Below are 22868 nucleotides of genomic sequence, written 5' to 3'. Positions count from 1 at the left end.
TTTGAAATTTTGCGAGGCATGGTGGCTCACACCTGTAATCTTAGCACCTTCTGGGAGGCTGAGGCTGATGCATCACTTGAGGCCAGGAGTTTGAGACCAGCCTGGCCAACATGGTGAAACCCAGGCTCTACAAAAATACAAAAAATTAGCTTGGCATGGTGGTGGGCGCTTGTAGTCCCAGCTACTGGGAGGCTGGGGCGTGAGAATCACTTGAACCTGGGAGGTGGAGGTTGCAGTGAGCCGAGATTACATCACTGCACTCTCGCCTGGGCAACAGAGTGAGACTTGCCTGCTTCAAAAAAAAGAAAAATGAAATTTTAAGTTGTTCTGATTATTAAAATAATATATGCATTGCTGGAAGATCTTGGTAATTTAAATTATATTCCCTTAGAAATTAGTTTTTATGATAATTTATCCACAAACTTAGAAAATGAGACTCTAAGAGGAATAGCAAAGTTCTGTCTCCCGTCATACCTGGCAAATGAACAATTTAAATTGTTAATGTCTGTAAGCTGCCTTTTAACCTGTGTGCCTCTATCAACTAGATAGTGCCTGGTGTAGAAGAGGCATTAAATAACTGTTGAATTTATTTACTGCATAGATTGGTAACTTTTAAGAATTCAGACACACATTTTAACTACTATCTTACTTTAAAAAAGCAGTATAGCCAAAAAGTTAAGATTTCTAAGTTGTATGAATAATTCCAGCTGTTTTTAGTGACCAACCCATCTTAAGAGATGTATCAAAGCAAGTTTTATAAGAAATAAACAGATCAAGTTTAGAAATAAATTGCTAAAACATGTATCTGCCTTCAGTGGCAATACACGTGGTTTTTCTCTAACATACAAGATCAGCAAAGCAGCTTGATATAAAAAAATTATGTTGATGCTTCCCATTGTGACAACTATTAACTAAATAATGAGCAAGGAAGCAATGGAAAAACATTAAATGCATATTGTAAAATATATCTACCAGCCTAATACAATTTTCTACCTTAAATATTAAAATACAATATTAAAGACAACTTAATCATTCTTGAATTTAAATTAAGTTTTAAAAGAACTTTACTTACTTGTTTGCACCTAAAAAGTAACTACCTTGGTGTCCTTGTCCATATTCCAGTTGCAGATCCTAATAGTACAAAATAAAATATTTAGCACAATAGTAGTATATCACATACCATGATACATTAATATATATTATTTTTAAAGGACAAGCCCCAGACCCCCAAATAAATCTGTATTGCTATACATTCTTAAAAAAGAAGGATTTCATGAGTTCATAGTCCTGATTTAAGTATTTTATTATTTGAGTGTTTTTCTTGGAATTTTTCTGAATAATATATGCAAAGTTTCATTTTTGGTTACTGTTACTTTAACTTTTGGAAAAATCAGTTTTTAGAAAGAAAAAAGCTCAAATAAGGTGTTTATTCTCCAGTTATAATGAAGCAAAAATGTTCAGAGAAGTGAATAAGCAACAAAAATCTTGGTTTACTTTGTATATAGTATCTAAAATAATTATGTATATATACACATTCATATATTTCTACTGCTATTTCACGTAGGTAATAATTTTTTAAAATATAAAATTGGGTGTTATTTTAAAAGTAAATTACATATATGAACTTGTACAATATTATACACTGTATTGAAGGACTTTTAATAATTTGTTAAGAGTATAAAAGCAAAACTTCAAATGAGTATTAAGGCAGTTCCTCAACTATTTAAACACTTTCCGACTTAATGCTGTGGGTTACAGAGTGTTAAGAATTAACATGTAAAAGGATGAACAGTACACATGCTCAACTCAAATGCCTTCTTGAGAAAAAGAAACCTGCTTTCCAACAACCATGAAAAGCACGAAGTAAAGCTGCCTTTTGTCCCCTTCTTAAAGAGTCACTGTAATCTACGCACTGTTTTAACCATTAAGGGGGAATATTTGACATTTTAAAAATGAATCTTATTTACATTGGAATATAGCGTATTTAAAGTGCTTTTTACTTTTACAAGATATTCTCAGATTCATGATCAGGGCTTAACACAAAAGTCACCCTAGGGCTTAACACAAAAGTCACCCTGGAGTAGCCGCCTTCCAAGACTGCCAGGGAAGATTATCTGCAGCCTTCTCCAAGTCTCCACAGCATTCAACATACAGGGCTCCTCTAGCACTTACGCTGCATTTTAATCTATTTACATGTTTGTAAAAGTGAGCTCCTTAAACAATGGGAAATGATCAAATCTATCTTCTTTCCTTACAGCCTATGGTCTAGCATTGTTCCTGGCACAAACTGACTGCACCATAAATAAATGCTTGTTCAAATGCCAACTGTTTATTTTCCCATAAATAAAACTTCAGCCTCATTAACATACATAAAGCTAATTCTAAATCACAAAAAATACTAAGCCTCAGAATATAAGGATTTTAAGCAATACATTACATTTAAGAGAAAAGCACTTTAAAATTTAAATATTCCAAGATCTGTCAAAAAAATATCTGATGAAAATTAAAATCAAAATCCTGGTTTAGACAAGACTCAAATTTGTCTTCTTCAATATTCGTGTTCTTCCAGGCATAACAGTAAGTGTTCTTATCAGTGTCAGAAAAGATAACACATCATAAAAAAGATTAGTTGACTGTCACACTGGTATCACACGAAATTCTAATGAAAAAGGACATCTGTACTCTTTAATTTGTAATGATATATCTTAATCATTGTTACCACAAAACTGCACAGTTTAAGTGGTCATGACTTTACTATTGAATCCTTAAACTGCAGTATTCAGTAAAGAGAAGTATTAAGTTAAACAAACACAAAATTTGTTTTCTTCAGCTATGGATAAGTGGGCCCTCTATCAGACCAGCTACATTTTTAGCCAATATAATCTCTAAGACTTTAATCAAATGACAGCTTCCAAAAGCACACATTCGTGTGGAGTGGCCATGGCTTCTGTTATATAAACACAGATGTGTCGTAGAATATTCAGCTCATCTGATACATAAGTAAAAGGTTGGTAATAATGATTAAAAATAAAGGAAATAGGCCAGGTGTGGTGGCTCACGCCTGTAATCCTAGCACTTTGGGAGGCCGAGGCAGGTGGATCCTGAGGTCAGGAGGTAGAGACCATCCTGGCCAACGTGACGAAACCCCGTCTCTACTAAAAATACAAAAAATTAGCTGGGCGTGGTGCCTCGAGCCTGTAGTCCCAGCTACTTGGGAGGCTGAGGCAGGAGAATTGCTTGAACGCGGGAGGCGGAGGTTGCAGTGAGCTGAGATCACGCCACTGCACTCCAGCCTGGCGACAGAGAGAGACTCCATCTCAAAAAAAATAAATTAATTAATTAAAAAAACCCCAAAAAACCCCCCCCAAAAAACCGAGATCAGCAGTATGTTTAGAAAGGTAAGAAAAGTATCTAAAATAACTAAAGCAATACATTAATAGAAAATTGAGTATAGGCTAATATATAGAACATTCAGGCCAGGAGAGAAGTTGTAGATAGATCCAAGTCTGATGATTAAATGGGTCATGTCACAAGTCTTACCAGGAAAGGTGAAATTCAAAGGGGCTCATTCTTTAACAATTTCTTCTCCCTAAACTATGTTATAGCAACCATGGAACTAAAACAATGTGCCAGGAATACCATAAGTAAAATATTACTTTAAATCCTTCTAAAACGTTTCTAATCTCATTTAATACAACCATTGTTTACCGAGCACCTATTATCTGACAGGAATTCAGACAGAAAATCGGATAAGGAAAATGAGAAGAAATAAAAAGGAAAGGAACAAAAGTGAAACCAGGGCAAAGTTAGTTGTTAATTATATGTCTTTGGTGCAGTCCAAGAAAGACTGATCTAAAATGCTTTTCAAAAAGGATTTGGAAGTTATTCCATATCAGAAAAATGCTACCAAAATAATGCTTGGAAAGGCACTCAAACTATCCCAAGATGATGGTATCCTATGGTCATTCTTTATAAGCTAAACAAGAAACACTTGAGTATGCCAGCATAAAAAAAGTTAGTAGCGCTAATCAGGCATCAACTTGTTAATGAATGACAATGTTTACACAGTAGAGTCAAATAAGGAACAAGAGCTGAAAACATGCAATAACCTAGTACAGATTAAAAGTTCAAGATCGTTATCCTAGCCCAATTAAAGTATCTATTTAGGTTGCAAAGTCCTAATTTCAATAGTTCATTTTAATGAACGGGAGACTATTTCATGTGAGAAAACTGAAAATGAACAAAGGATGTAACATGGAGCACTGGAAAAGGAAAAGCATATGACCAAAAACATCTTATTGTAGTTTTAAAAAAAATCCCCTTGGGAGATTTAAGTCTATACCTGATGAGAAAGCAGCAGGAAGTCAATAGAATTGATACAGTTCACTACAAAAACACAAAAGAAAAAAATACTTGAGCAATATATTTTGACCAAGAAAAAGAGAGAACAGGAGAAATATTTTCCCATCAAAAATGAGAAAATTATGGCACAAATAAGGTTGTTAGTGAGATACCTTGTAATGCAGTAGATGATTTATAGAAATAGCGAGGGGATGGATCCAGGATAATTCAAATATTTTTTATTTCTTAAAAAGTCAGAAAAGCAAGTAGAGTCAGAATATTAACTGATCAAGTTAGGATTCTGACTAACAAAAGCAGATTAAGGAGCCTGAAAATTGAATAACATGACTTTTGTACCGCAGGCTCGGAAATGAATACTGGCAAGGTGAGGTATACCATATACTTCTTCAGAGCAATGATTATGTTACTATTTATTTATTCCTCTCCATAGCCATTAACATAGTGTTCTTTGGGTTTTTGTTTGTTTTTGAGATGGAGTCTTGCTTTGTTGCCCAAGCTGGAGTGCAGAGGCGCGATTCTCAGCTCCCTGCAACCTCCGCCTTCTGGGTTCAAGAAATTCTTCTGCCTCAGCCTTTCAAGTAGCTGGAATTACAGACATGCACCACCATGGCTAGCTAATTTTTGTATTTTCAGTAGAGACAGGGTTTTGCCATGTTGGCCAGGCTGGTCTCAAACTCCCGACCTCAAGTGATCCGCCCGCCTCGGCCTCCCAAAGTGCTGGGATTATAGGCGTGAGCTACCGCGCCGGGTCAACATAGTGTTTTATACAGAATTAACTTTCGATTTTTTTTTTATTGGTATATGGGCTTAAATAGCCAGTAAAACTATGCAAATTAGAAAAAAATAGCATCAGTTAAGATAGATGTGTAATATAACCTTTTAATCTGAAGACAGCATTTTGCTGATCAGACAAACCAATTTTTATGGTTATGGGCAAAACTCTTTTAATTAACTTACAGTGAGTTTTTGTTTTAAACTCAGACATCTTTCAAAAATTCTCATACTGTCAATTCTAAAAAATCGAGCCCTATTCTTCTGGCTTCATATATTAATTACCTGATTTTTTTTTTTTTTTTTTTACGAGAGCACTTTTGGATAGCACAGAAGTTGAAATACAATATTCTAAATTCATTTACAAAATCATAAAATAAATACAGTTGGCATTTAAAACAACCAGAAATCACGGGTAATATGGAATGTTTACGCAGCAAGGTCTTTAAAGGGGTAAATGTTCCTTCTGGTCCCAAAGGAATTTAGGGTTTTTACCTTGGTGCCAATTGCCAGCTAAGATGAGGGCCAGACATTTTGGATTCCTCAGGCTTTTAGTGGTCACACAAGCATTTGTAAGAGAAGAAATCTTGTTCATAGTGCCAAGATTTTAGAATTGATAACATTAGAACACAGAAATAACTGTGGCTACTTCATACCCATTAGGAAAGCTATTATCAAAAGTTAAAAACAAAACAAAACAGAGGATAATAACAAGTGTTGATGAGGAGGTGGAGAAATTACAAGTCATGTGCATTGCTGGTGGAAATGTAAAAATGTTGCAGCTGCTGTGGAAAATAGTATGGCAGTTTCTCAAAAAATTAAAGATAGAACTACAAGTCCATTTCTAGTTACATATCAAAAGAGTTGAAAGCAGGGACTCAAACAGATATTTGTATATCCATGTTTATAGCAGCATTATTCACAATAGCCAAAAGGTAGAAGCAGCTCACTGTCCATCAATAGATGAATATATAAACAGAAGGTGGTATTTACATGCAATGGAGTATTATTCAGCCTTAAAAAGGAAATTCTGACACATGCTGCAACACGGAGGAACCCTGAAGATACTATGAAATTATGCTAAGTAGTGAGCCAGTCACAAAAGAACAAATATGCTATGATTTCACTTTATACAAGATAACTAGAGAAGTCAAATTCATAGTCAGAAAACAGAGTGTTCACTGCCAGGGGCTGGAGGGAAAAAGGAATGGGGAGTTATTGTTTCATGAGTATAGAGTTTTAGTTTGGGAAAATGAAATCATTCTGAAGATGGAGAGCAGTGGCAGCTGTATAACAATGTGAAGGTACTTAATGCCATTGGACTGTAGACATAAGTATTAAAATGGTAAATTTTGTAATGTGTATTTTACTACAATAAAAAAACCGAAACAAAACATAACCATCGGACATATATATTTATTTTTAAAAGGTGGGGGGCCCAGTATGTTTTTACTTTAAAAACATATACTGACGACGTTGGGTAGAGGCGATACAGCACAGTGGTTTAGTTCTGAATTCCTGAGTCAGGCTGCTTAGGAATCCTAGCTCTGCTATTCTTAGCTAAAGAGTAACGAATTTCAGCTTCCTTGCACTTTAAATCACCTCATTTGTAAAACAAGAATACTAATATATTTAAAATGCTTAGAATAATGCCTGGTATATAAAAACCTGTAGATAAATGTTAGCTTTTGTTACCATTGGGAGTGAGCTTTAAGGTTGATTTTGTAAGTTGTATACTCTGACAAATATTTCATTCATCCTCTTCTGCCAGAACTAGCCTAACAGTCCCTAAATCCCTCCATTGTCACAAGACCCCTGTCAACTGCTCCCCTGCACCACAAGAAACTCCTGATTACAGGGCAGGGAGCAGGGATGAAGGTGGGAGCAGTTACAGGGAACAAAGCCATAATATGGTAACTTATTCAAGTTACTAGGCTAGTTCCACATGTGGCAGAGAAAAGAGTATTTGTAATTTTTTTTTTTTTTTAAGATGGAGTCTCACTCTGTTGCCAGTCTGGAGTGCAGTGGCACAATCCTGGCTCACTGCAACTTCCACCTCCCAGGTTCAAGCGAATTCTCCTGCCTCAGTCTCCCAAGTAGCTGGGACTACAGGTACATGCCACCACGCCCAGCTAATTTTTTGTATTTTTAGTAGAGACAGGGTTTGACCATGTTGGCCAGGATGGTCTCGATCTCTTGACCTCGTGATCTGCCCGCCTCAGCCTCCCAAAGTGCTGGGATTACAGGCGTAAGCCACCGTGCCTGGCCAAATTTCTGTAATTTTAAAGTATTATGTTTCCAGTTTTGTTGTTATCTTTTCTACATGGAGGATATTAATAAATACTAGAATCAATTCAAAATGTTGATTGTGTTGTCTTTATTTCTGCAATAAATTTCACTAATTGTCATTCTACCCTAGATGTCTAATTCTGAAGACATTTTCAATCCAGCAATCACCGATTGTGTTTTCTTCAGACATTCTATCTCACTTGGCCCTATGGGTTAATTCTCAATTCTCACACATTTTGTGTCTTTAGGCCATTGAACACATCCCCTCTTTTTTTTGAGACAGTGCGTTTACTGGCTCTCCTAGCTTTTCAACTGCTTCTTCCCTACCTCCAATGTTGGTTCTACCTGAATGTTAAACATAAGCATCATCCACTATGGTAACCAGTTTTTTGCACTCTTTTTTCAGATTTAACAATGGGGAACGTATGCAATTTTGTGGCTTCATCTATCACTTCCTCTTTGATAATTTAAATCTACTTTTTAAAAAAGGAATCCCAGATTAGTATAATTCCAAAATCTCAGCTGTCTGCCTGACATCTCTCAAACCTGTGCTCTGTGCTGGCAATTGTTTCCAATTCCCATGAAACAGAGCCAGCATCTGTCCCTTTTCTTCCTGAAGAATCTACAATGTTCCTACACAATACTGACATTAGTCTTAGTCCCTCCCAGAAGCCAGATAAGCCACATGGGCCCCAAAGCTCTTCTCCTTCTCTCATCTCTACAATACGTACTGTATGTTAGCTTCCCCTCACCAACACTTTCCACTTGGCAAAATTTTGGCAAGCCATTATGTATTTTGTTGCATGGGTAAGAGTTTGAATGTTTAAGTACATTCTGTCCAATAGGACAGCAACCTCCCTAAAGAAGGGAAATTATGTCTAAAATCTCTTTTATATTTTATAAATGTCAGAGGTCCTAGATTAAAAAATTTACATAAAGAATCATTTAAGCCAACCCAAATTGAAAGATGTATGTTACTAAGGTAAAGAGGAAGGAAAGAGAAGGAAAATTCCATTTAAAAGTCAAAAGTAGAATCTGGGAGTAAATATGTGGGTAACTTGGGGCTCTTGCGAACCACAGTAGCAGAAAAAGAACTATTTACTTAATAACAACTATTATTTATGTAATATTTAATCGCATCAATTTCTCATTTTTTCTTATGTAATGGTAAGACAGTATTTATAACTTCAGGAATGTTTTATAATCTAAATTTTGTCCTAAGGAAACCAGACATGATAGTAATGCTGAAAAATTAAAACTTCATCTGAGAATGATTTCATTGTTAATGTAGGAGCAAATTATCTTTAAAAATTATATATGTACCATATATTATATGAATAATATATGTGTGTGCCATATGATAGATGAATATATATTATATATGTAATACATATCAATATATGTACCATATAACATATGAATAGTTTATATATATATATGGATGGATGGTTTCTAGTTCATTAAAACAAGTTACATCATTAAACTGGACATTTTTACAGGGAAATGCCATTTCTTAAAAAAAAAAAAAACCCTAATATATGAATGAGAAAATTAAACATTAACATTTTTCATAAAAAAGACAAGCAAGTAATGTTTATTTATTACTACAGCATTATATTTGAATAAGTAGATATGTATATGTAACTTGTTATGGGAAAAAATTGCTACAATTCTTAATATATGGAAGTTTGCTAAATGATAGCAACTTATAAAACAATGCTTTAACTGGACAAAATGTTTGATCTTAAAAGAAAACAATTAAGACTAAAACAATGCTGACAAAGAAAATCAGAAGATGAGAAATACCAGATTAGATCTTGCAGTGTAGTATATTTCTTCTGAACTGTCCAAAAAACCATCACTGTCGGGCTGTTTAGCAGAGACCAAGAAACCCAAGTTATTTATGCTTAGACTAAAAGCCACACATTCACAAAGGGAAACTTTCACAAATGAAGTAAGTCCTGCTAATATAATTTTATTAAGGCAAATGGAAAGTCAAACTGTATTAGGCAGCTTCTAAAAAAGCAACATTGCAACAACTTTGCTCTAAAATGCAGTTACTAAATTAGTATAGAATTTAAATACAGGCAATGCCAACTTACAAAGGGAAACAAAAAATAAACTCAAACTGCCTTAACAAAACACAATTAGCATTTATAAATATCATGACTACTTTTTCTTAATTTTCTCCACCCCTCTTCATAAATGTCAGGCTTTGGTATTACAATACGATCATTTTAAGACTTTTTCTTTAACATTCTATTCCTCCACACTGGTACACTGAATTAGAGAAACCATAAGGTAAAGGCTAATGACTCCCTTTGTATGCTTCAGTCAAGAGAGCTAAAATAAGCATTAAATTGAATAAGAAAGCTCCTACTTCAATCCTTAGTACTTATTAAGTTACTTTTTTCTCTTATTAACTAGCAAATAAAAAAAATGAAACAGACATCATATGGAACTCTGGCAAATAATTTCTTTAGAATTTTGTATTTTCCAATGTCTCATTTTTTATTGTTCTATAGAATATTAACATCTCAAATAGCTGCAAAGTATTTTACTTTTATGACTGAATCTAATATATTATCATTTATCTGGAAAGGAGTATATAAGACAACAAAAGAATCATGCAAAGTATATTCATAAAGTTATAGCAAGCCTTAAATGAATGACAAACTTCATTTACTATGTATGCCTCATCTCCCTAAGTTTTAGTCCTCTATACAGATATGACTCTACTCTAATGTTTGGAAACCATGGCATTTATCCTAAAGATACATATTTTAAAAAGCCCCTCAAAAACAGAAAAAATAAAAAATAAAAAATAATTAAAAGCTAGCATTAAAAACATTTAATCAGAGGATGGTAAAACTAGTTTCTCCTAAAATAATTTTGAAAATATTCAGCAACACAGATTTATTTATTATGAATTTGAGAATTACTTACCTTTTTGTTTCCCACAAGTTTTTTTAAAATTTTATTTTATGTTTTTAAAGACAAGGTCTCACACTTTCGCCTAGGCTAGAGTACAGTGGTGCGATCATAGCTCACTGTAACCTTGTATTCCTGGGCTCAAGGGATCCTCCTGCCCTAGCTTTCCAAGTAGCTAGGACTATAAGTACACACCGCCATGTCAACTAAGTTTTAAAATTTTTTTGTAGAGACAGGGTCTTACTATGTTGACCAGGCTGGGACCTCAAATGTTTTTGAAAATATTAACGACTAGCTTTTTTGGTCAGTACTAATACATCACAGAGACAAATTAAAACATTTATTTTCAGTGTTAACATTCTAAGGCTACGCTACTTACAAGTTCATGATGTGGTTCTGTCTCCTTTCTTAAGGGTGGATCAAATTTCACTTGGCCAACTAAAAAAGAAAAAAAAAAAGTAAAACCAGGATGTTTTTATATTCTTAATGACAATAATTTAAAAAGTTATTCCATGCTAAAATACATTTAATGCTACCATCAACCACACACTGATCTTCAAAGATTTTTGTTTTCAATTTTTAAAACTGATACTAATAATTGTAAATATTCATGGTGGTGCATGTGATATTTTGATACATGTGGACAGTGTATAATGAACAAAACAGGGTAATTAGGATATCCATCACATCAAACATTTATCATTTCTTTGTGTTAGGGAACACTCCAAATCTTTTAACTATTTTGAAGTTTACAATAAATGATTGTTAATTATAATTTCCCTACTCCGCTACTGAACACTAGAATGCATTCCTTCCATTTAACGTTATTTTTGTACCTATGAAACAACCTCTTTTCATCCACCTATCTCTTACCCATTCCTGCCTCTGGTAACCATCACTCTACCTCCATGAGATCAACTTTTTTAGCTACCACATATGAATGAGAACGTGAGACATTTGTCTTTCTATGCCTAGTCACTTAACATTAATGTCCTCCAGTTCCATCCATGTTGTTGCAAATGACAGGATTTCATTCTTATGACTGAATAATATTCTTTTGTGTATATATACATTTCCTGAATGTATGAATATAAATATATTCATCCGTTGATGGACATATAGGTTGTTTCTTTATCCTAGGTATTGTGACAATGCTGCAATCAACTTGGGAGTGTAGATATCTCTTAGATATACCGATATCCTTTTTTTTGGATGCATAATCCAGTGGTTCTGAATCATATGGTAGTTCTATTTTTAGTTTTTGAGGAACCTCCATACTGTCTACCATAGTGGCTGTACTAATTCACATATCCATCAGAAGTATATAAGAGTTCCCTTTTCTCTGCATTTTCACCAGCATGTGTTGTTTTCGGCTTTTTAACAACAGCCATTTAAACTACAGTGAAATGATATCTCATTGGGGTTTTTCTTTTTTGATTTGTATTTTCTTTACAATTAGTGATGCTGAACATATTTTCATGCACCTGATGGCCATTTGTACATTAGCTGGAAAAAGCCCAATAAAGTCTGCTTTATTAACTGCTAAAGCTTAATTTGTTAATTCTAGGCCTTTTCCACAGTATAAAAAGAAGATGATTAACAAAATTATATGTGTGTACAATCAGGATCTAACTTGCTACTTTGTTGTGACCAGGCATAAAACAGAGACAATCTTTTTTTGTTTTGTTTTGTTCTTTGAGACAGAGTCTCTTTTTGTCGCCCAGGCTGGAGTGCAATGGCACAATCTCGGCTCACTGCAACCTCCACCTCCTGGGTTCAAGCGGTTCTTGTGTCTCAACCTCCTGAGTAGCTGGGACTACAGGTGTGAGCCACTACACCAGGCTAATTTTTTGTATTTTTAGTAGAGACAGGGTTTCACCATGTTGGCCAGGCTGGTCTGGAACTCCTGACCTCAGGTGATCTGCCCACCTTGGCCTCCGAAAGTGCTGGGATTACAGGTGTGAGCCACCATGCCTGGCTGAGACAATCTTAACTCAGTATTTAGGTGGGTAGACAGCAGCTGATACAGGGTACTTGTGGAAGCCAGCCTGTAACATGGTCCCCAGTGACTCCTCCCTCTTGGTATTCACAATGCTTCCACATTGGATCAGGGTTGGCTGTGACCAAAAGACCAGAGCAGAAGTAACCGTATATGAGGTCCAAGATAAAGCTTCTGTCTTGGGCTCTCTCTGTTGGATCACTTGCTCTGGAGGAAGTTACCTTGTGAGCAGCCCTAAAGAGAGGCCTCTTGGCAAGGAAGTGAAGCCTCTGGCTAATAGTTACATGAATGAGCTTGGAAGTAAATCTTCCAGTCCAGTAAAGCCTTCAGATGACTCCAGCCCTAGCTGATACCTGTGTGCAACTTTATGAGACCTTGAGCCAGAATTACTCAGCTAACCTGTTCTGGGTTCCTGACTCTCAAAATCTGTTAGAGACAATAAATGTTTATTGTTTAATATGAGCAGATATACAGAAAGTGAGAAAATTCAACACCTTCAGACTTATACTAAAAGAAATACTAAAAGGAATTATTTAATCAACAGAGATCCATAAGTGGTAGTACAGAAATACAGTATTGAATGAAGAGCAAAAAATTGGTAAATATACAGATAAATACAAATGAATATTGACCATGGTTAATGACAATAATATTGTCTTATAGGATTTAAAATATATCGGAGTTGGTTTAAAAAATGTTTATTGTTTTAAACTACTAAATTTTGGGTTTGCTACACAACCAAAAACAACCACTGTAGCTAAAGTATAAACTAGCCAGAGTAGACATAGATTAACTGTACTACATTCGTCTTTTCTTTTCCTTTGCTGTTCTAATGTATTGAATGTTTCAGTACCTTTACCTTTTATTTCTATAGCTCATTATCATTATCTGATCTTATAACCTGGGTAAAACCCTCAAGTCTCCTGAGATAAAAGAAGAGGAAAAAATACAGAACAATAAAAAGAAAACAAATAGCCACAATATGTTACATTTCAACTAGTAAGAGCTTTAGCCAAAACCAAAACTTCGCAACCAAGGTGAGGAAAAGAGTAAGATTTCAAAGCATAATCACTTTTCTAATGGTTTTATTTCAACTTTGTATGTAAATTTATTGTGAATGTTAATATCAATGAAAGAAGACCATGGGATTTGAATATTTAGCAACAGGAGGCATAAGGAAAAAAATGGTTGAGAAACAGCCCTGTAATATCTCCAATTATGTGTGGGTGTGTATATGCTTTTAAGCTGTTAATGGCTCAGATATTAAATTTTGGCCCTTAGATCTGGTAAGTAGGTTAAGAATGAGTCCATCATAACTGTTCACAATTGATCACACATCAAAGATTACAAAGTAACTTTTAGTAAGGTATCAAAACTAACATATACCTCATCTTGATAAAGGCCTATTGAACAGCTTTCACCTATACTTGTCTTCAAATTCCAAAATTAAGTCTGTCATAAAATTACATGAGGACAGTCTTGTGCATCTATCTGCCTTGTGTTACTGTCACCTGTGAACATGCCCATTTCTCCCACCAGACTGTATAACCCCCACTGTACTTGAACTCTGTGTGGAGAATGCATTTCCAGAGAGGGAGCAAAGTCCCTATGGACATTCAAACCTTACACTGGTATCACTCTTCTGCTCTCTTCAAATTCCCTAAAGTTATGACAAACCTCTGCCACAGAATCTTCCAGTTACTCTTCAAATAACTGTTGGTCAATCATCCCAGTCTGCAGCACTGTTTATGATGTTCTTTTTTATTTTTATTTTTTAAACTTTTATTTTAGGTTCAGGGGTACACGTGCAGGTTTGTTGTATAGGTAAAAAGCTTGTATCATGAGGGTTTATTGTACAGATTATTTCGTCACCCAGGCACTAAGCCTAGTACCCAATAGTTACTTTTTCTGATCTTCTCCCTCCTCCTAACCCTTCACCCTCAAGTAGGCCCCAGTGTCTGTTGTTCCCCTTTGTGTCCATGAGTTCTCATATGATGTTCATTTTTTTCCTTTCTTTTTTTTTTAAATTGAGACACTGTCGCCAAGGCTGGAGTGCAGTGGCAGGATCTCGGCTCACTGCAACCCTCTGCTTCCCAGGTTTAAGCGAGTCTCCTGCCTCAGCCTCCCGAGTAGCTGGGACTACAGGCAAATACCAACAGGCCCGGCTAATTTTTGTATTTTTAGTAGACACAGGATTTCACCATGTTGGTCAGGTTGGTCTTCAACTCCTGACCTCAAGTGATCCACCTGTCTTGGCCTCCCAAAAGTACTGGGATTATAGGTGTGAGTCACTGTGCCCAGCCTAGACATCTAGTTTGAAATAGCATACACATGCATATTCACTTAGAAGTTGAGAATCACTGATGTTACCACAGAGTGATTCAGAAATACTATGCTATAAAGGGACAATGTAATTTTTTAATAAAATCAGATAACAAGATAGAGAGCACTTTAAATTACATTTTCAACAGTACTGAATACATGAAGTTTTCTAAATCAACTGCAAGAAATCTCTAATTACTTTTCTTTTTTTTTTTTTCCAGACAGAATCTTGCTTTTTGCCCAGGCTGGAGTGCAGTGGCAGGATCTCGGCTCACTGCAAACTCGGTCTCCCAGGCTCAAGTGATTCTCATATATACCTCAGCCACCCAAGTAGCTGGGATTACAGGTGCACATCACCATGCCTGGCTAATTTTGGTAGCTTACATAGAGACGGGGTTTCGCCAAGTTGGCCATGCTTGTCTTGAACTCCTGGCCTCAAGTGCTCTGCCCGCCTCGGCCTCCCAAAGTGCCGGGATTACAAGCATAAGCCACTGTACCTAGCCTCTAATTACTTTTTGTATATTAAAGAAATGATAAAGATATTTCATAATTACTTTTTGTATATTAAAAAGCTTGTTTTATATATACGTATATAAAAAGCTTTTTATATAACCCACCACACTTTCCAGGTATCACTAGCACATAACTCAGAGAATAAATGCTTCTAAGGAATAAAAAAGTTAAGGCACTATTGTTCGAGGGATTCCTGTTGGCAGTTTATCACTGATGAGCTGACAGTATTGGATCCCATGTGAATGAATGGCTTGTCTTAGTGGGCCCATAAGAAATAACTGGAGGCCTATTTTAAAAGGTTTCTGGGCCAATCCAAGACCTACTGAATTGGACTCTATGGAGAAGTGTTGCCTGAGAATCCCTTTTTAAAAGTTTCCAGGTTGCTCAGATGCTAGGGCAGTTTGCGGACCTCTATTTCTCTGTTACCCTTGGATCATGACTGCATGAATGACATGGGAGCTTGTTAGTAGAACCTCAGATCCCATCCCAGGTCTACTGAATCTGAAACTGCATTTAACAAGCTCTCTAGGTGAGTTACCTGCACATAGGAGTTTACGGCACTCCCTTATTACTTCTATCCTGCATATTTCAGGAATTAACTTCTCTTCCCCAACAGTAACAACAAAAACACATCCCATCCTGCCGCCAAAAATTCCACAAGAATAAGGAAAATGAAATTCTTACTGCCCTAATTAAACTTTACCTTTAACAGTGTTTAGCAAGAAAAACTATTCAGAAGGAAATAAAACAAAAATAACTGTAACTAAATTATAACTTATTTCTATCATTAAATCATAAACTGTGTATAGTATACACTTACAGTTTATCTCTGAGCGTGTTTTTTCTTCTCTCACATTTCTACTTGTTGAGTGAATTCTATGTGGTACAGCAACAAGAGGCTAGAAAAGAACAAAATCAATGATATGCAGCATTTGATAATCAAGTTATAGTTTGGTCCACAAAATTACCCAAACAGGAAAAAAAAACAAACTTCATTTTAAGTAAAAACGAAAGCAAAACAGCACTTTGCAATTTTTTTTTTTTAAAGAGCAAACCACAATAGCAGCTCAAACTATGAAGGTGAAAAAATATTTTTATTATCCACAACATAAATTATTATTTTACTAGAAAGGGCACTTCTTTGGCTAACTACATATGAAATTAAACATAATTAGTAACATATTCTGCTTATTTGTATGTGCAACACCAGACTTGTCTAGATCCATTCTACAAGGATGAATCAAGTACACTTGAGTATTCTGGATCTATTCTGACATCAAGAAATTCTGAAGGGAAAGGAAATACAACAGTATAAACATTACCATTGGCATCTATCATTTAATGATGGTTGAGCTTAGAAGGCTTTTAAGGTTTATTTTTCAATTTATGGATTTTTTTGAAATAATATTAAAAAACTACACACAGACATTTATACATGATGTAGGATATTAGTTTGTGTTTCACTTTTGGCACTATTTGAATTATAACCAATTTAACTAAGACTGCAAAAATTATGTAACTTATATTTAGGTGAACATACAGTATTTTATGTTTTACAGAAGCTTTATTTATTTATTTTTTTCATTAAAAAAATGCTTTCTACTCCATCACAGTTTCTTTTGGTTACAGATGTACCATTACAATTTCCACGAGTAGGAAACATGCCAATATTCAACTATTTGCCTTTAATTTGCAAAGAAGAGTCACACCTTGAAATTATTTACAGACCCTAACTAATTGAATGTGATTGCAAAGGAATACTGGAAAACTTACACTCTGAATGTCCAATATGAGATTTTTCAAGGGCTCTAACATTAGAAAAAGAAAAAGCTGAAAAAATATGACTTAGAGAAACCCTTTGAAAACTGAATCTCTAGCATGTCAGGAACAAAACTGATAACTAACTCAAGAAGTCAAATGATTATAAGAAAGGCTATCCAGGTACACAGAGGTCATATTTCACCCTTTAGAACAGAGGTGAACTGGAGACTTGACTGATTATTTTCCCTTCAGATGTACCAATTCAGATGGTTGGATATGAAAATAGTATTTTTTCAAATATTTCTTTTGAAAATGAAATTCATGTAAAGAAAAAGAAAGAGAATGCCACAAGATTGTGTTAAATGAGGCCAGGGAATGAAAGATGCCCACACTGAAATTAAAGTTGGCAATTGTTAGGCACCATCTTCTGAAATGCTAAATAATTTGTTTTGTTTCTAACACTGAAAGAGTACACTTTAACATCTCTAAAATGGTATTACATTTACTAGAATTTCAAATAAGCAGAACTGATTCTAAAATAGCTCATCTGAACTTAAAAAGTTGGCCTTCTAAAAGGATATTCTTTAGCATCATTTAAATAGACAAAGGCCATGTAGATACGTTCTCAAAAATTAAAATTTATAGAAACTTCTATTCTAAAATTCACATGGAACTAAAACAGAGCCCAAATAGCCAAAACAATCCTAAAAAAAAGAACAATGCTAGAGGCATCACATTACCTGATTTCAAACTATACCACAAGGCTACAGAACCAAGAGAGAATGGTACTGGTATAAAAATAGACACATAGACCAATGGAACAGAACAGAGAGCCTAGAAATAAAGCCATACATCTACAACCATCTGATCTTTGACAAACCTGACAAAAAAGAAGCAATGGGGAAAGAATGCCCTGTTCAATAAATGGTGCTAGGATAACTGGTTAGCCACATACAGAAGACTGAAACTGGACCCCACCCCTTCCTTATACAATATACAAAAATCAACTCAAGATGGACTAAGACTTAAATGTAAAATCTAAAACTATAAAGGATCTTGAAGAAAACCTAGGAAATACCATTCCAGACACAAATATGAGCAAAGATTTCATGATGAAGACACCAAAAGCAATTGCCATAAAACCAAAAATTGACAAATGGGATCTAATTAAACTAAACAGCTTCAGCACAGTAAAAGAAATTATCAACAGCGTAAACAGACAACCCACAGAATAGGAGAAAATTTTTGCAAACTATGCATTTGACCGAGATCTAATATCCTGAATCTGTAAAAATCTTAAATTAACAAGCAAAAAACAAATAACTCCATTAAAAAGTGGGCAAAGGACACGACAGACACTTTTCAAAAGAAGACATATACGCAGCCATCAAGAATATGAAAAAATGATTGAACACCACTAATCACTGGAGACATGCACATCAAAACCACAATGAGACACCATCTCATACCAGCCAGAATGATTATTATTAAAGTCAAAAAATAACAGATTATGGCCAGGCAGCAGGGAAAAGGAAACGGTTATACACTGCTGGTGGGAATGCAGTTCAGTTACTGTGGAAAGCAGTTTGGGGATTTCTCAAAGAACTTAGAACAACCATTCAACCAAGCAATGCCATTACTGAGTACACATTCAAAGGGATATAAATCATTCTACCATAAAAACATGCACGTTATGTTCATCACAGTACTACTCACAACAGCAAAACACAAGAGCAAAGATATAGAATCAAACTAAATGCCCAACAACAGTAGACTGAATAAAGAAAATGTGGTACAGATATGCAGCCATAAAAATGAACGAGACAGTGTCCTCTGCAGCAACAAGGATGGAGCTGGAGGCCATTATACTAAGTGAACTAACACAGGAACAGAAAACCAAATTCCACATGTTCTCATTGACAAGTGGGAGCTAAACATTGAGTACACATGGATACAAAGAAGGGAACAACAGACACGGGCCTACTTGAGGTTGGGAGAAGGGTGAGGATAAAAAACTACCTATTGGGTACTAGGCTTATTACCTGGGTGACAAAAGAATATGTACATCAGTCCCCTGTGACACACCATTTATCTACAGAACCAACCTGCACATGTACCATGAAACTAAAAGTTAATAGAAAAAGAAACTCAATGAATTATTTTTTCAAGATCACTAATAAAAATGATAAGATTTTTAAAAATTAAAATTTAGTCTTTAATTTCTAAACATAAATACTCTCATTTTTCTCTATAAATGTAACACCTACTAATCACAGACACCTGCGATAACGGGCTTCTAGTAACTAATACATGGTATTTAGAGAAGCAATGATGAAAATAATCTTTATAATAAATGGCATTTAAAGAAACAAGCCATTCACAATGATGCACGGTGTCTATTTTTTTAAACAATGCTTTACATGCCATGTGATTAAAATTATTTTTATTACTTCTTAAACAAAACTCTGCCCTTATAAACCATTTCATGCTTATTCAACTTTTATCATCTTAAAGTTCTACGATTATTGTATCATCAAATAACATAAATACAAATAACAGGCCCTTTGCAACGGGAGCTAGATGAGAATGTCAAGTTTGTACAGGAAGGGAAGACATAGACAATATGATAAATCCTAGGTAACACAAGCCAGTGGTTTTTGACCAGGGGTAATTTTGTCCCTGAGGAGACATTTGGCAATATCTGGGTTCATTTTTTTGTCGTCACAACTTGGGATTAAAGGGTGTTAACTGTCAACTAATGGGAAGAGTCCAGAAATCCCGCTAAACATTCTAGAATGCACAGGGCAGCCCTCCCAAAACAAAGGATTGTCTGGCTCAAAATGTCAACAGTGCTCAGATCGAGAATTCCTACAAGCAAATACCAATACTTGTTTAATGCTGTCAAATTTACTTTTAGGTCTTCTCATCTTTTTCAAGTATATACACTCAATTACATACTTTTTTTTTTCAAACCACAACTACAAAGAACCTCCTTACCCCAGTTTTCTCCCCTAAAATTGCTAGGAATTTTAAGAAACATGGAAAGTAAAACCTTATTGTTTCTTCACTCCATGTACAGTTTATCCTTGAACAACAAAAGTTTGAACTTCAGAAGTCCACTTCTATGCAGATTACTTGGGGATACAAAACCCATGTATACGGTGGACCAACATTTCGTACATGTGGGTTTTGCAGGGCTGACTGTAGGATTTGGGTATGCACGGATTTTGGTATACTTGAGGGTACTGGAACCAATCCCTTGTGTACATCAAGGGACAACTGTATTTTCAATGTTTTTAAAGAAAGGTAACTGTTAATGATAGTACAAATTCAAGTAATATTTATCTTGTCAAACATCTCTTAAAATTCAAAATCAAGAGTCTAAATATTTCTACTATAAAAAGTCATATGGTAAGCTATTATCTAATGTAAGAAGAATCCACTAATCTACTGTTTAGTAGATAAGAACCTGAACAAAGGAAATAACACTCACATACCTGATGTGCTCTTAATCCATATGCAACCTTCTCTTGATTGCATTCATTTTTATATGAATCTTACTTAAGGCTAAAGACCATATTTTACCATTTCTAAAATTTATGAAAGCTAGTGTATTCAAACACTTAGATATGGGGAATGGCTATCATTTTTTAAATGTCTTGATGAGTTTTTAAAAGTCCCCAATTCTTTGACCATTATTTTTATTTTTTAAACTTTGGTCTTTCTGGCATCTTCCTATTGGCAAACTCCTTTCTAGCAATGTCACTTCCTTTGTGATATCTGCTCTGACTTCCCTAACAAAAGCTGGCTGTTTTTCCTTCTCCTGAAATGGTGAACTTCTCAAGATTAGGAAACAATGTTTTATCTACAGCAGGTCCCCAGTGAATGTTCATCAAGTTGAATATAAATAAATAGTCAAAAATTAAGTATTTCAATAATTCTGTAGCTGTTTACAAGTTGCAAGTAGCCTTCCCTATTGCAGAGAAGAAGACTGCAATTTAAAAAATCTGTGTCAACTTCTTATATCAAAAGGATAAGACATAAATGCAGTGAAGTAATGCTAAAGGCATTAACCGATTTATGCCTGAGGTTGCAAATTTTTGTGTGTGTGAAAAATCAAACCTTGACAATGGCCTTGAGCAGAAGGATATAAATAACTCCCACAAGCCTAGTTCTAATAACAGAACACCAGGCATAAATGGGTTAATGATTTTTTCTGGGAGGAGTAGTCCTCTATTTTCTCTCTTTTTCCTTTATTAAAACCATTCTATGTGCACTGCCAACTTCACACAGGAATATTCTGAAGGTGGGTAGATGGAGATGAGTTCTACTTAATGTTAATTCATGGACATTACGATAACCTTTGGAAGTAAAAGAGGTCTTATTCAAAAAACTTTTGCAGCTCCATACTCACACTAAGGTCTCTCAACCAGCATCTATTTCATGTAATTATTGCAATACCCAATAGCTTCCTCTGTGGGTGAAATGCTACCTTTGAAGCTATTGTATTACCTTTGAAGGAGATACACTCTTAGATCTATCTTTGTGGAAACAGAATTCATAAACATTAAGCTCTAAGTCTTAGATTCAATTCGGCAAATCAAGAACAAGACTCAAACTATTCACAGTGTAGGTACACCTCAGGGAAAAAAATACACAAATTTAAAAGACTGAAATATTAAACACTTGTGATGGTGAAACAGTAGCAAAAGTAATTTCAAAAATTAGGTATTTAAATTTTACATGTGCAACCTGCTTTTTAGTTTACAAAGTGTTTTGATGCACCTTAGCATTATATCCTTAAGCTTGTGAAACAAGCATTATTCTTCATTCCATAGATGAGGATACTGAGACTTAAAATTAAGTGGCAGGGCATTCAGCTAGCTAGCCATAGAGCTAGGAAAAACCCTAGACTTTTGATCTAATATATAGTAGCAAAACCAAACAAAAACAGGTAACATGCAGGTTGCTCACACAGACTGTTATTAATGAACAAGGATGAAACCCATGATTATTTCTGAGAACAGTTTTACCTTCCCAGTTTAAACAGCATAAATCATTAATTTATTAGCATAAGAGATTAATAAAAGTGTTAAATCTTATAATACTGTACATAGTAAGTGGGCTTACATATAGGAGACGAAAACTGAATAAAAATCAGAATTAGAATTACACCACTGTGTAATTACTTCTAAAATAGAAACTACACAGGAACTCAACATTAAAAAGTCAAACTTTCTTCCACAGAGAACAACCTACAAAAAACTTAAACTAAGACTTAGATGTGGTGTGTGCGTGTGTATACATAAGCAGCGGCATGATCTTGGCTCACTATAACCTCCGCCTTCTAGGTTCAAGCAATTCGCCTGCCACAGCCTCCCGAGTAGCTGGGATTACAGGCGTGAGCCATCATGCCTGGCTAATTTTTGTATTTTTAGTAGAGACGGGTTTCACCATGTTAGCTAAGCTGGTCCCAAACTCCTGACCTCAGGTGATCCGCCTGCCTTGGTCTCCCAGAGTGCTGGGATTACAGGTATAAGCCACTGAGCCCACCCTTATTATTAAGAGTATGCATACAATAGTTTTAGTTTCACAGTTTAAGTGCTAAAATACTTAGATACATTCATATTTTGAGTGACAACACTGCACTTAGCAATTATAATGACAAATTATTTGCAAATAAAAATGTTATGAATTTCTTACATCCTATCCCTGGAATAATTAAATTCCTTTATTTTACCTACTTACCATAGAGATTTATAACAATTTATAATTATAATACCAAAACAATGTCTGGATCAGAAAGATGAATTTCTTTCCCCGCTATTTGAGGAAGTTTTAGAAGAATCTTCATTCCACAGATTGCTTCTCTATTTGGTTTATTATTTCTGTTCTTTGAATACATTTTTAAAAAGACATG

General features: G+C 35.0%; 1 protein-coding gene across 10 annotated transcripts in view; it reads right to left on the bottom strand.

Annotated features, from left to right (window-relative positions):
• The window catches only part of MAP4K3 (mitogen-activated protein kinase kinase kinase kinase 3), a 187146-nt gene that overhangs the window by 48810 nt on the left and 115468 nt on the right, over positions 1 to 22868 (bottom strand). For 5 of the 10 annotated variants that reach the window (XR_003721773.2, XM_015112178.3, XM_077959681.1 and 2 more), the window contains 4 exons: positions 16008 to 16086; positions 10733 to 10791; positions 9229 to 9291; positions 1073 to 1131 (listed from right to left, as the gene is read on the bottom strand). Coding sequence is in view for 8 of the 10 variants with exons in the window: in XM_015112178.3 (XP_014967664.1) it covers positions 1073 to 1131; positions 9229 to 9291; positions 10733 to 10791; positions 16008 to 16086 (260 nt within the window). In the remaining 2 variants the exon portion in view is untranslated. The remainder of the gene's footprint in view (positions 1 to 1072; positions 1132 to 9228; positions 9292 to 10732; positions 10792 to 16007; positions 16087 to 22868) is intronic. The other 5 variants (XR_013402837.1, XM_015112179.3, XM_077959683.1 and 2 more) reach the window with 1 other exon arrangement.

This window comes from Macaca mulatta, chromosome 13 (genome assembly GCF_049350105.2).
Source record: "Macaca mulatta isolate MMU2019108-1 chromosome 13, T2T-MMU8v2.0, whole genome shotgun sequence".
Lineage (NCBI taxonomy): Eukaryota > Metazoa > Chordata > Mammalia > Primates > Cercopithecidae > Macaca > Macaca mulatta.
The sequence above is the reverse complement of the archived record's forward strand: the minus strand, read 5'-3'. Positions and strand labels throughout refer to the sequence as shown.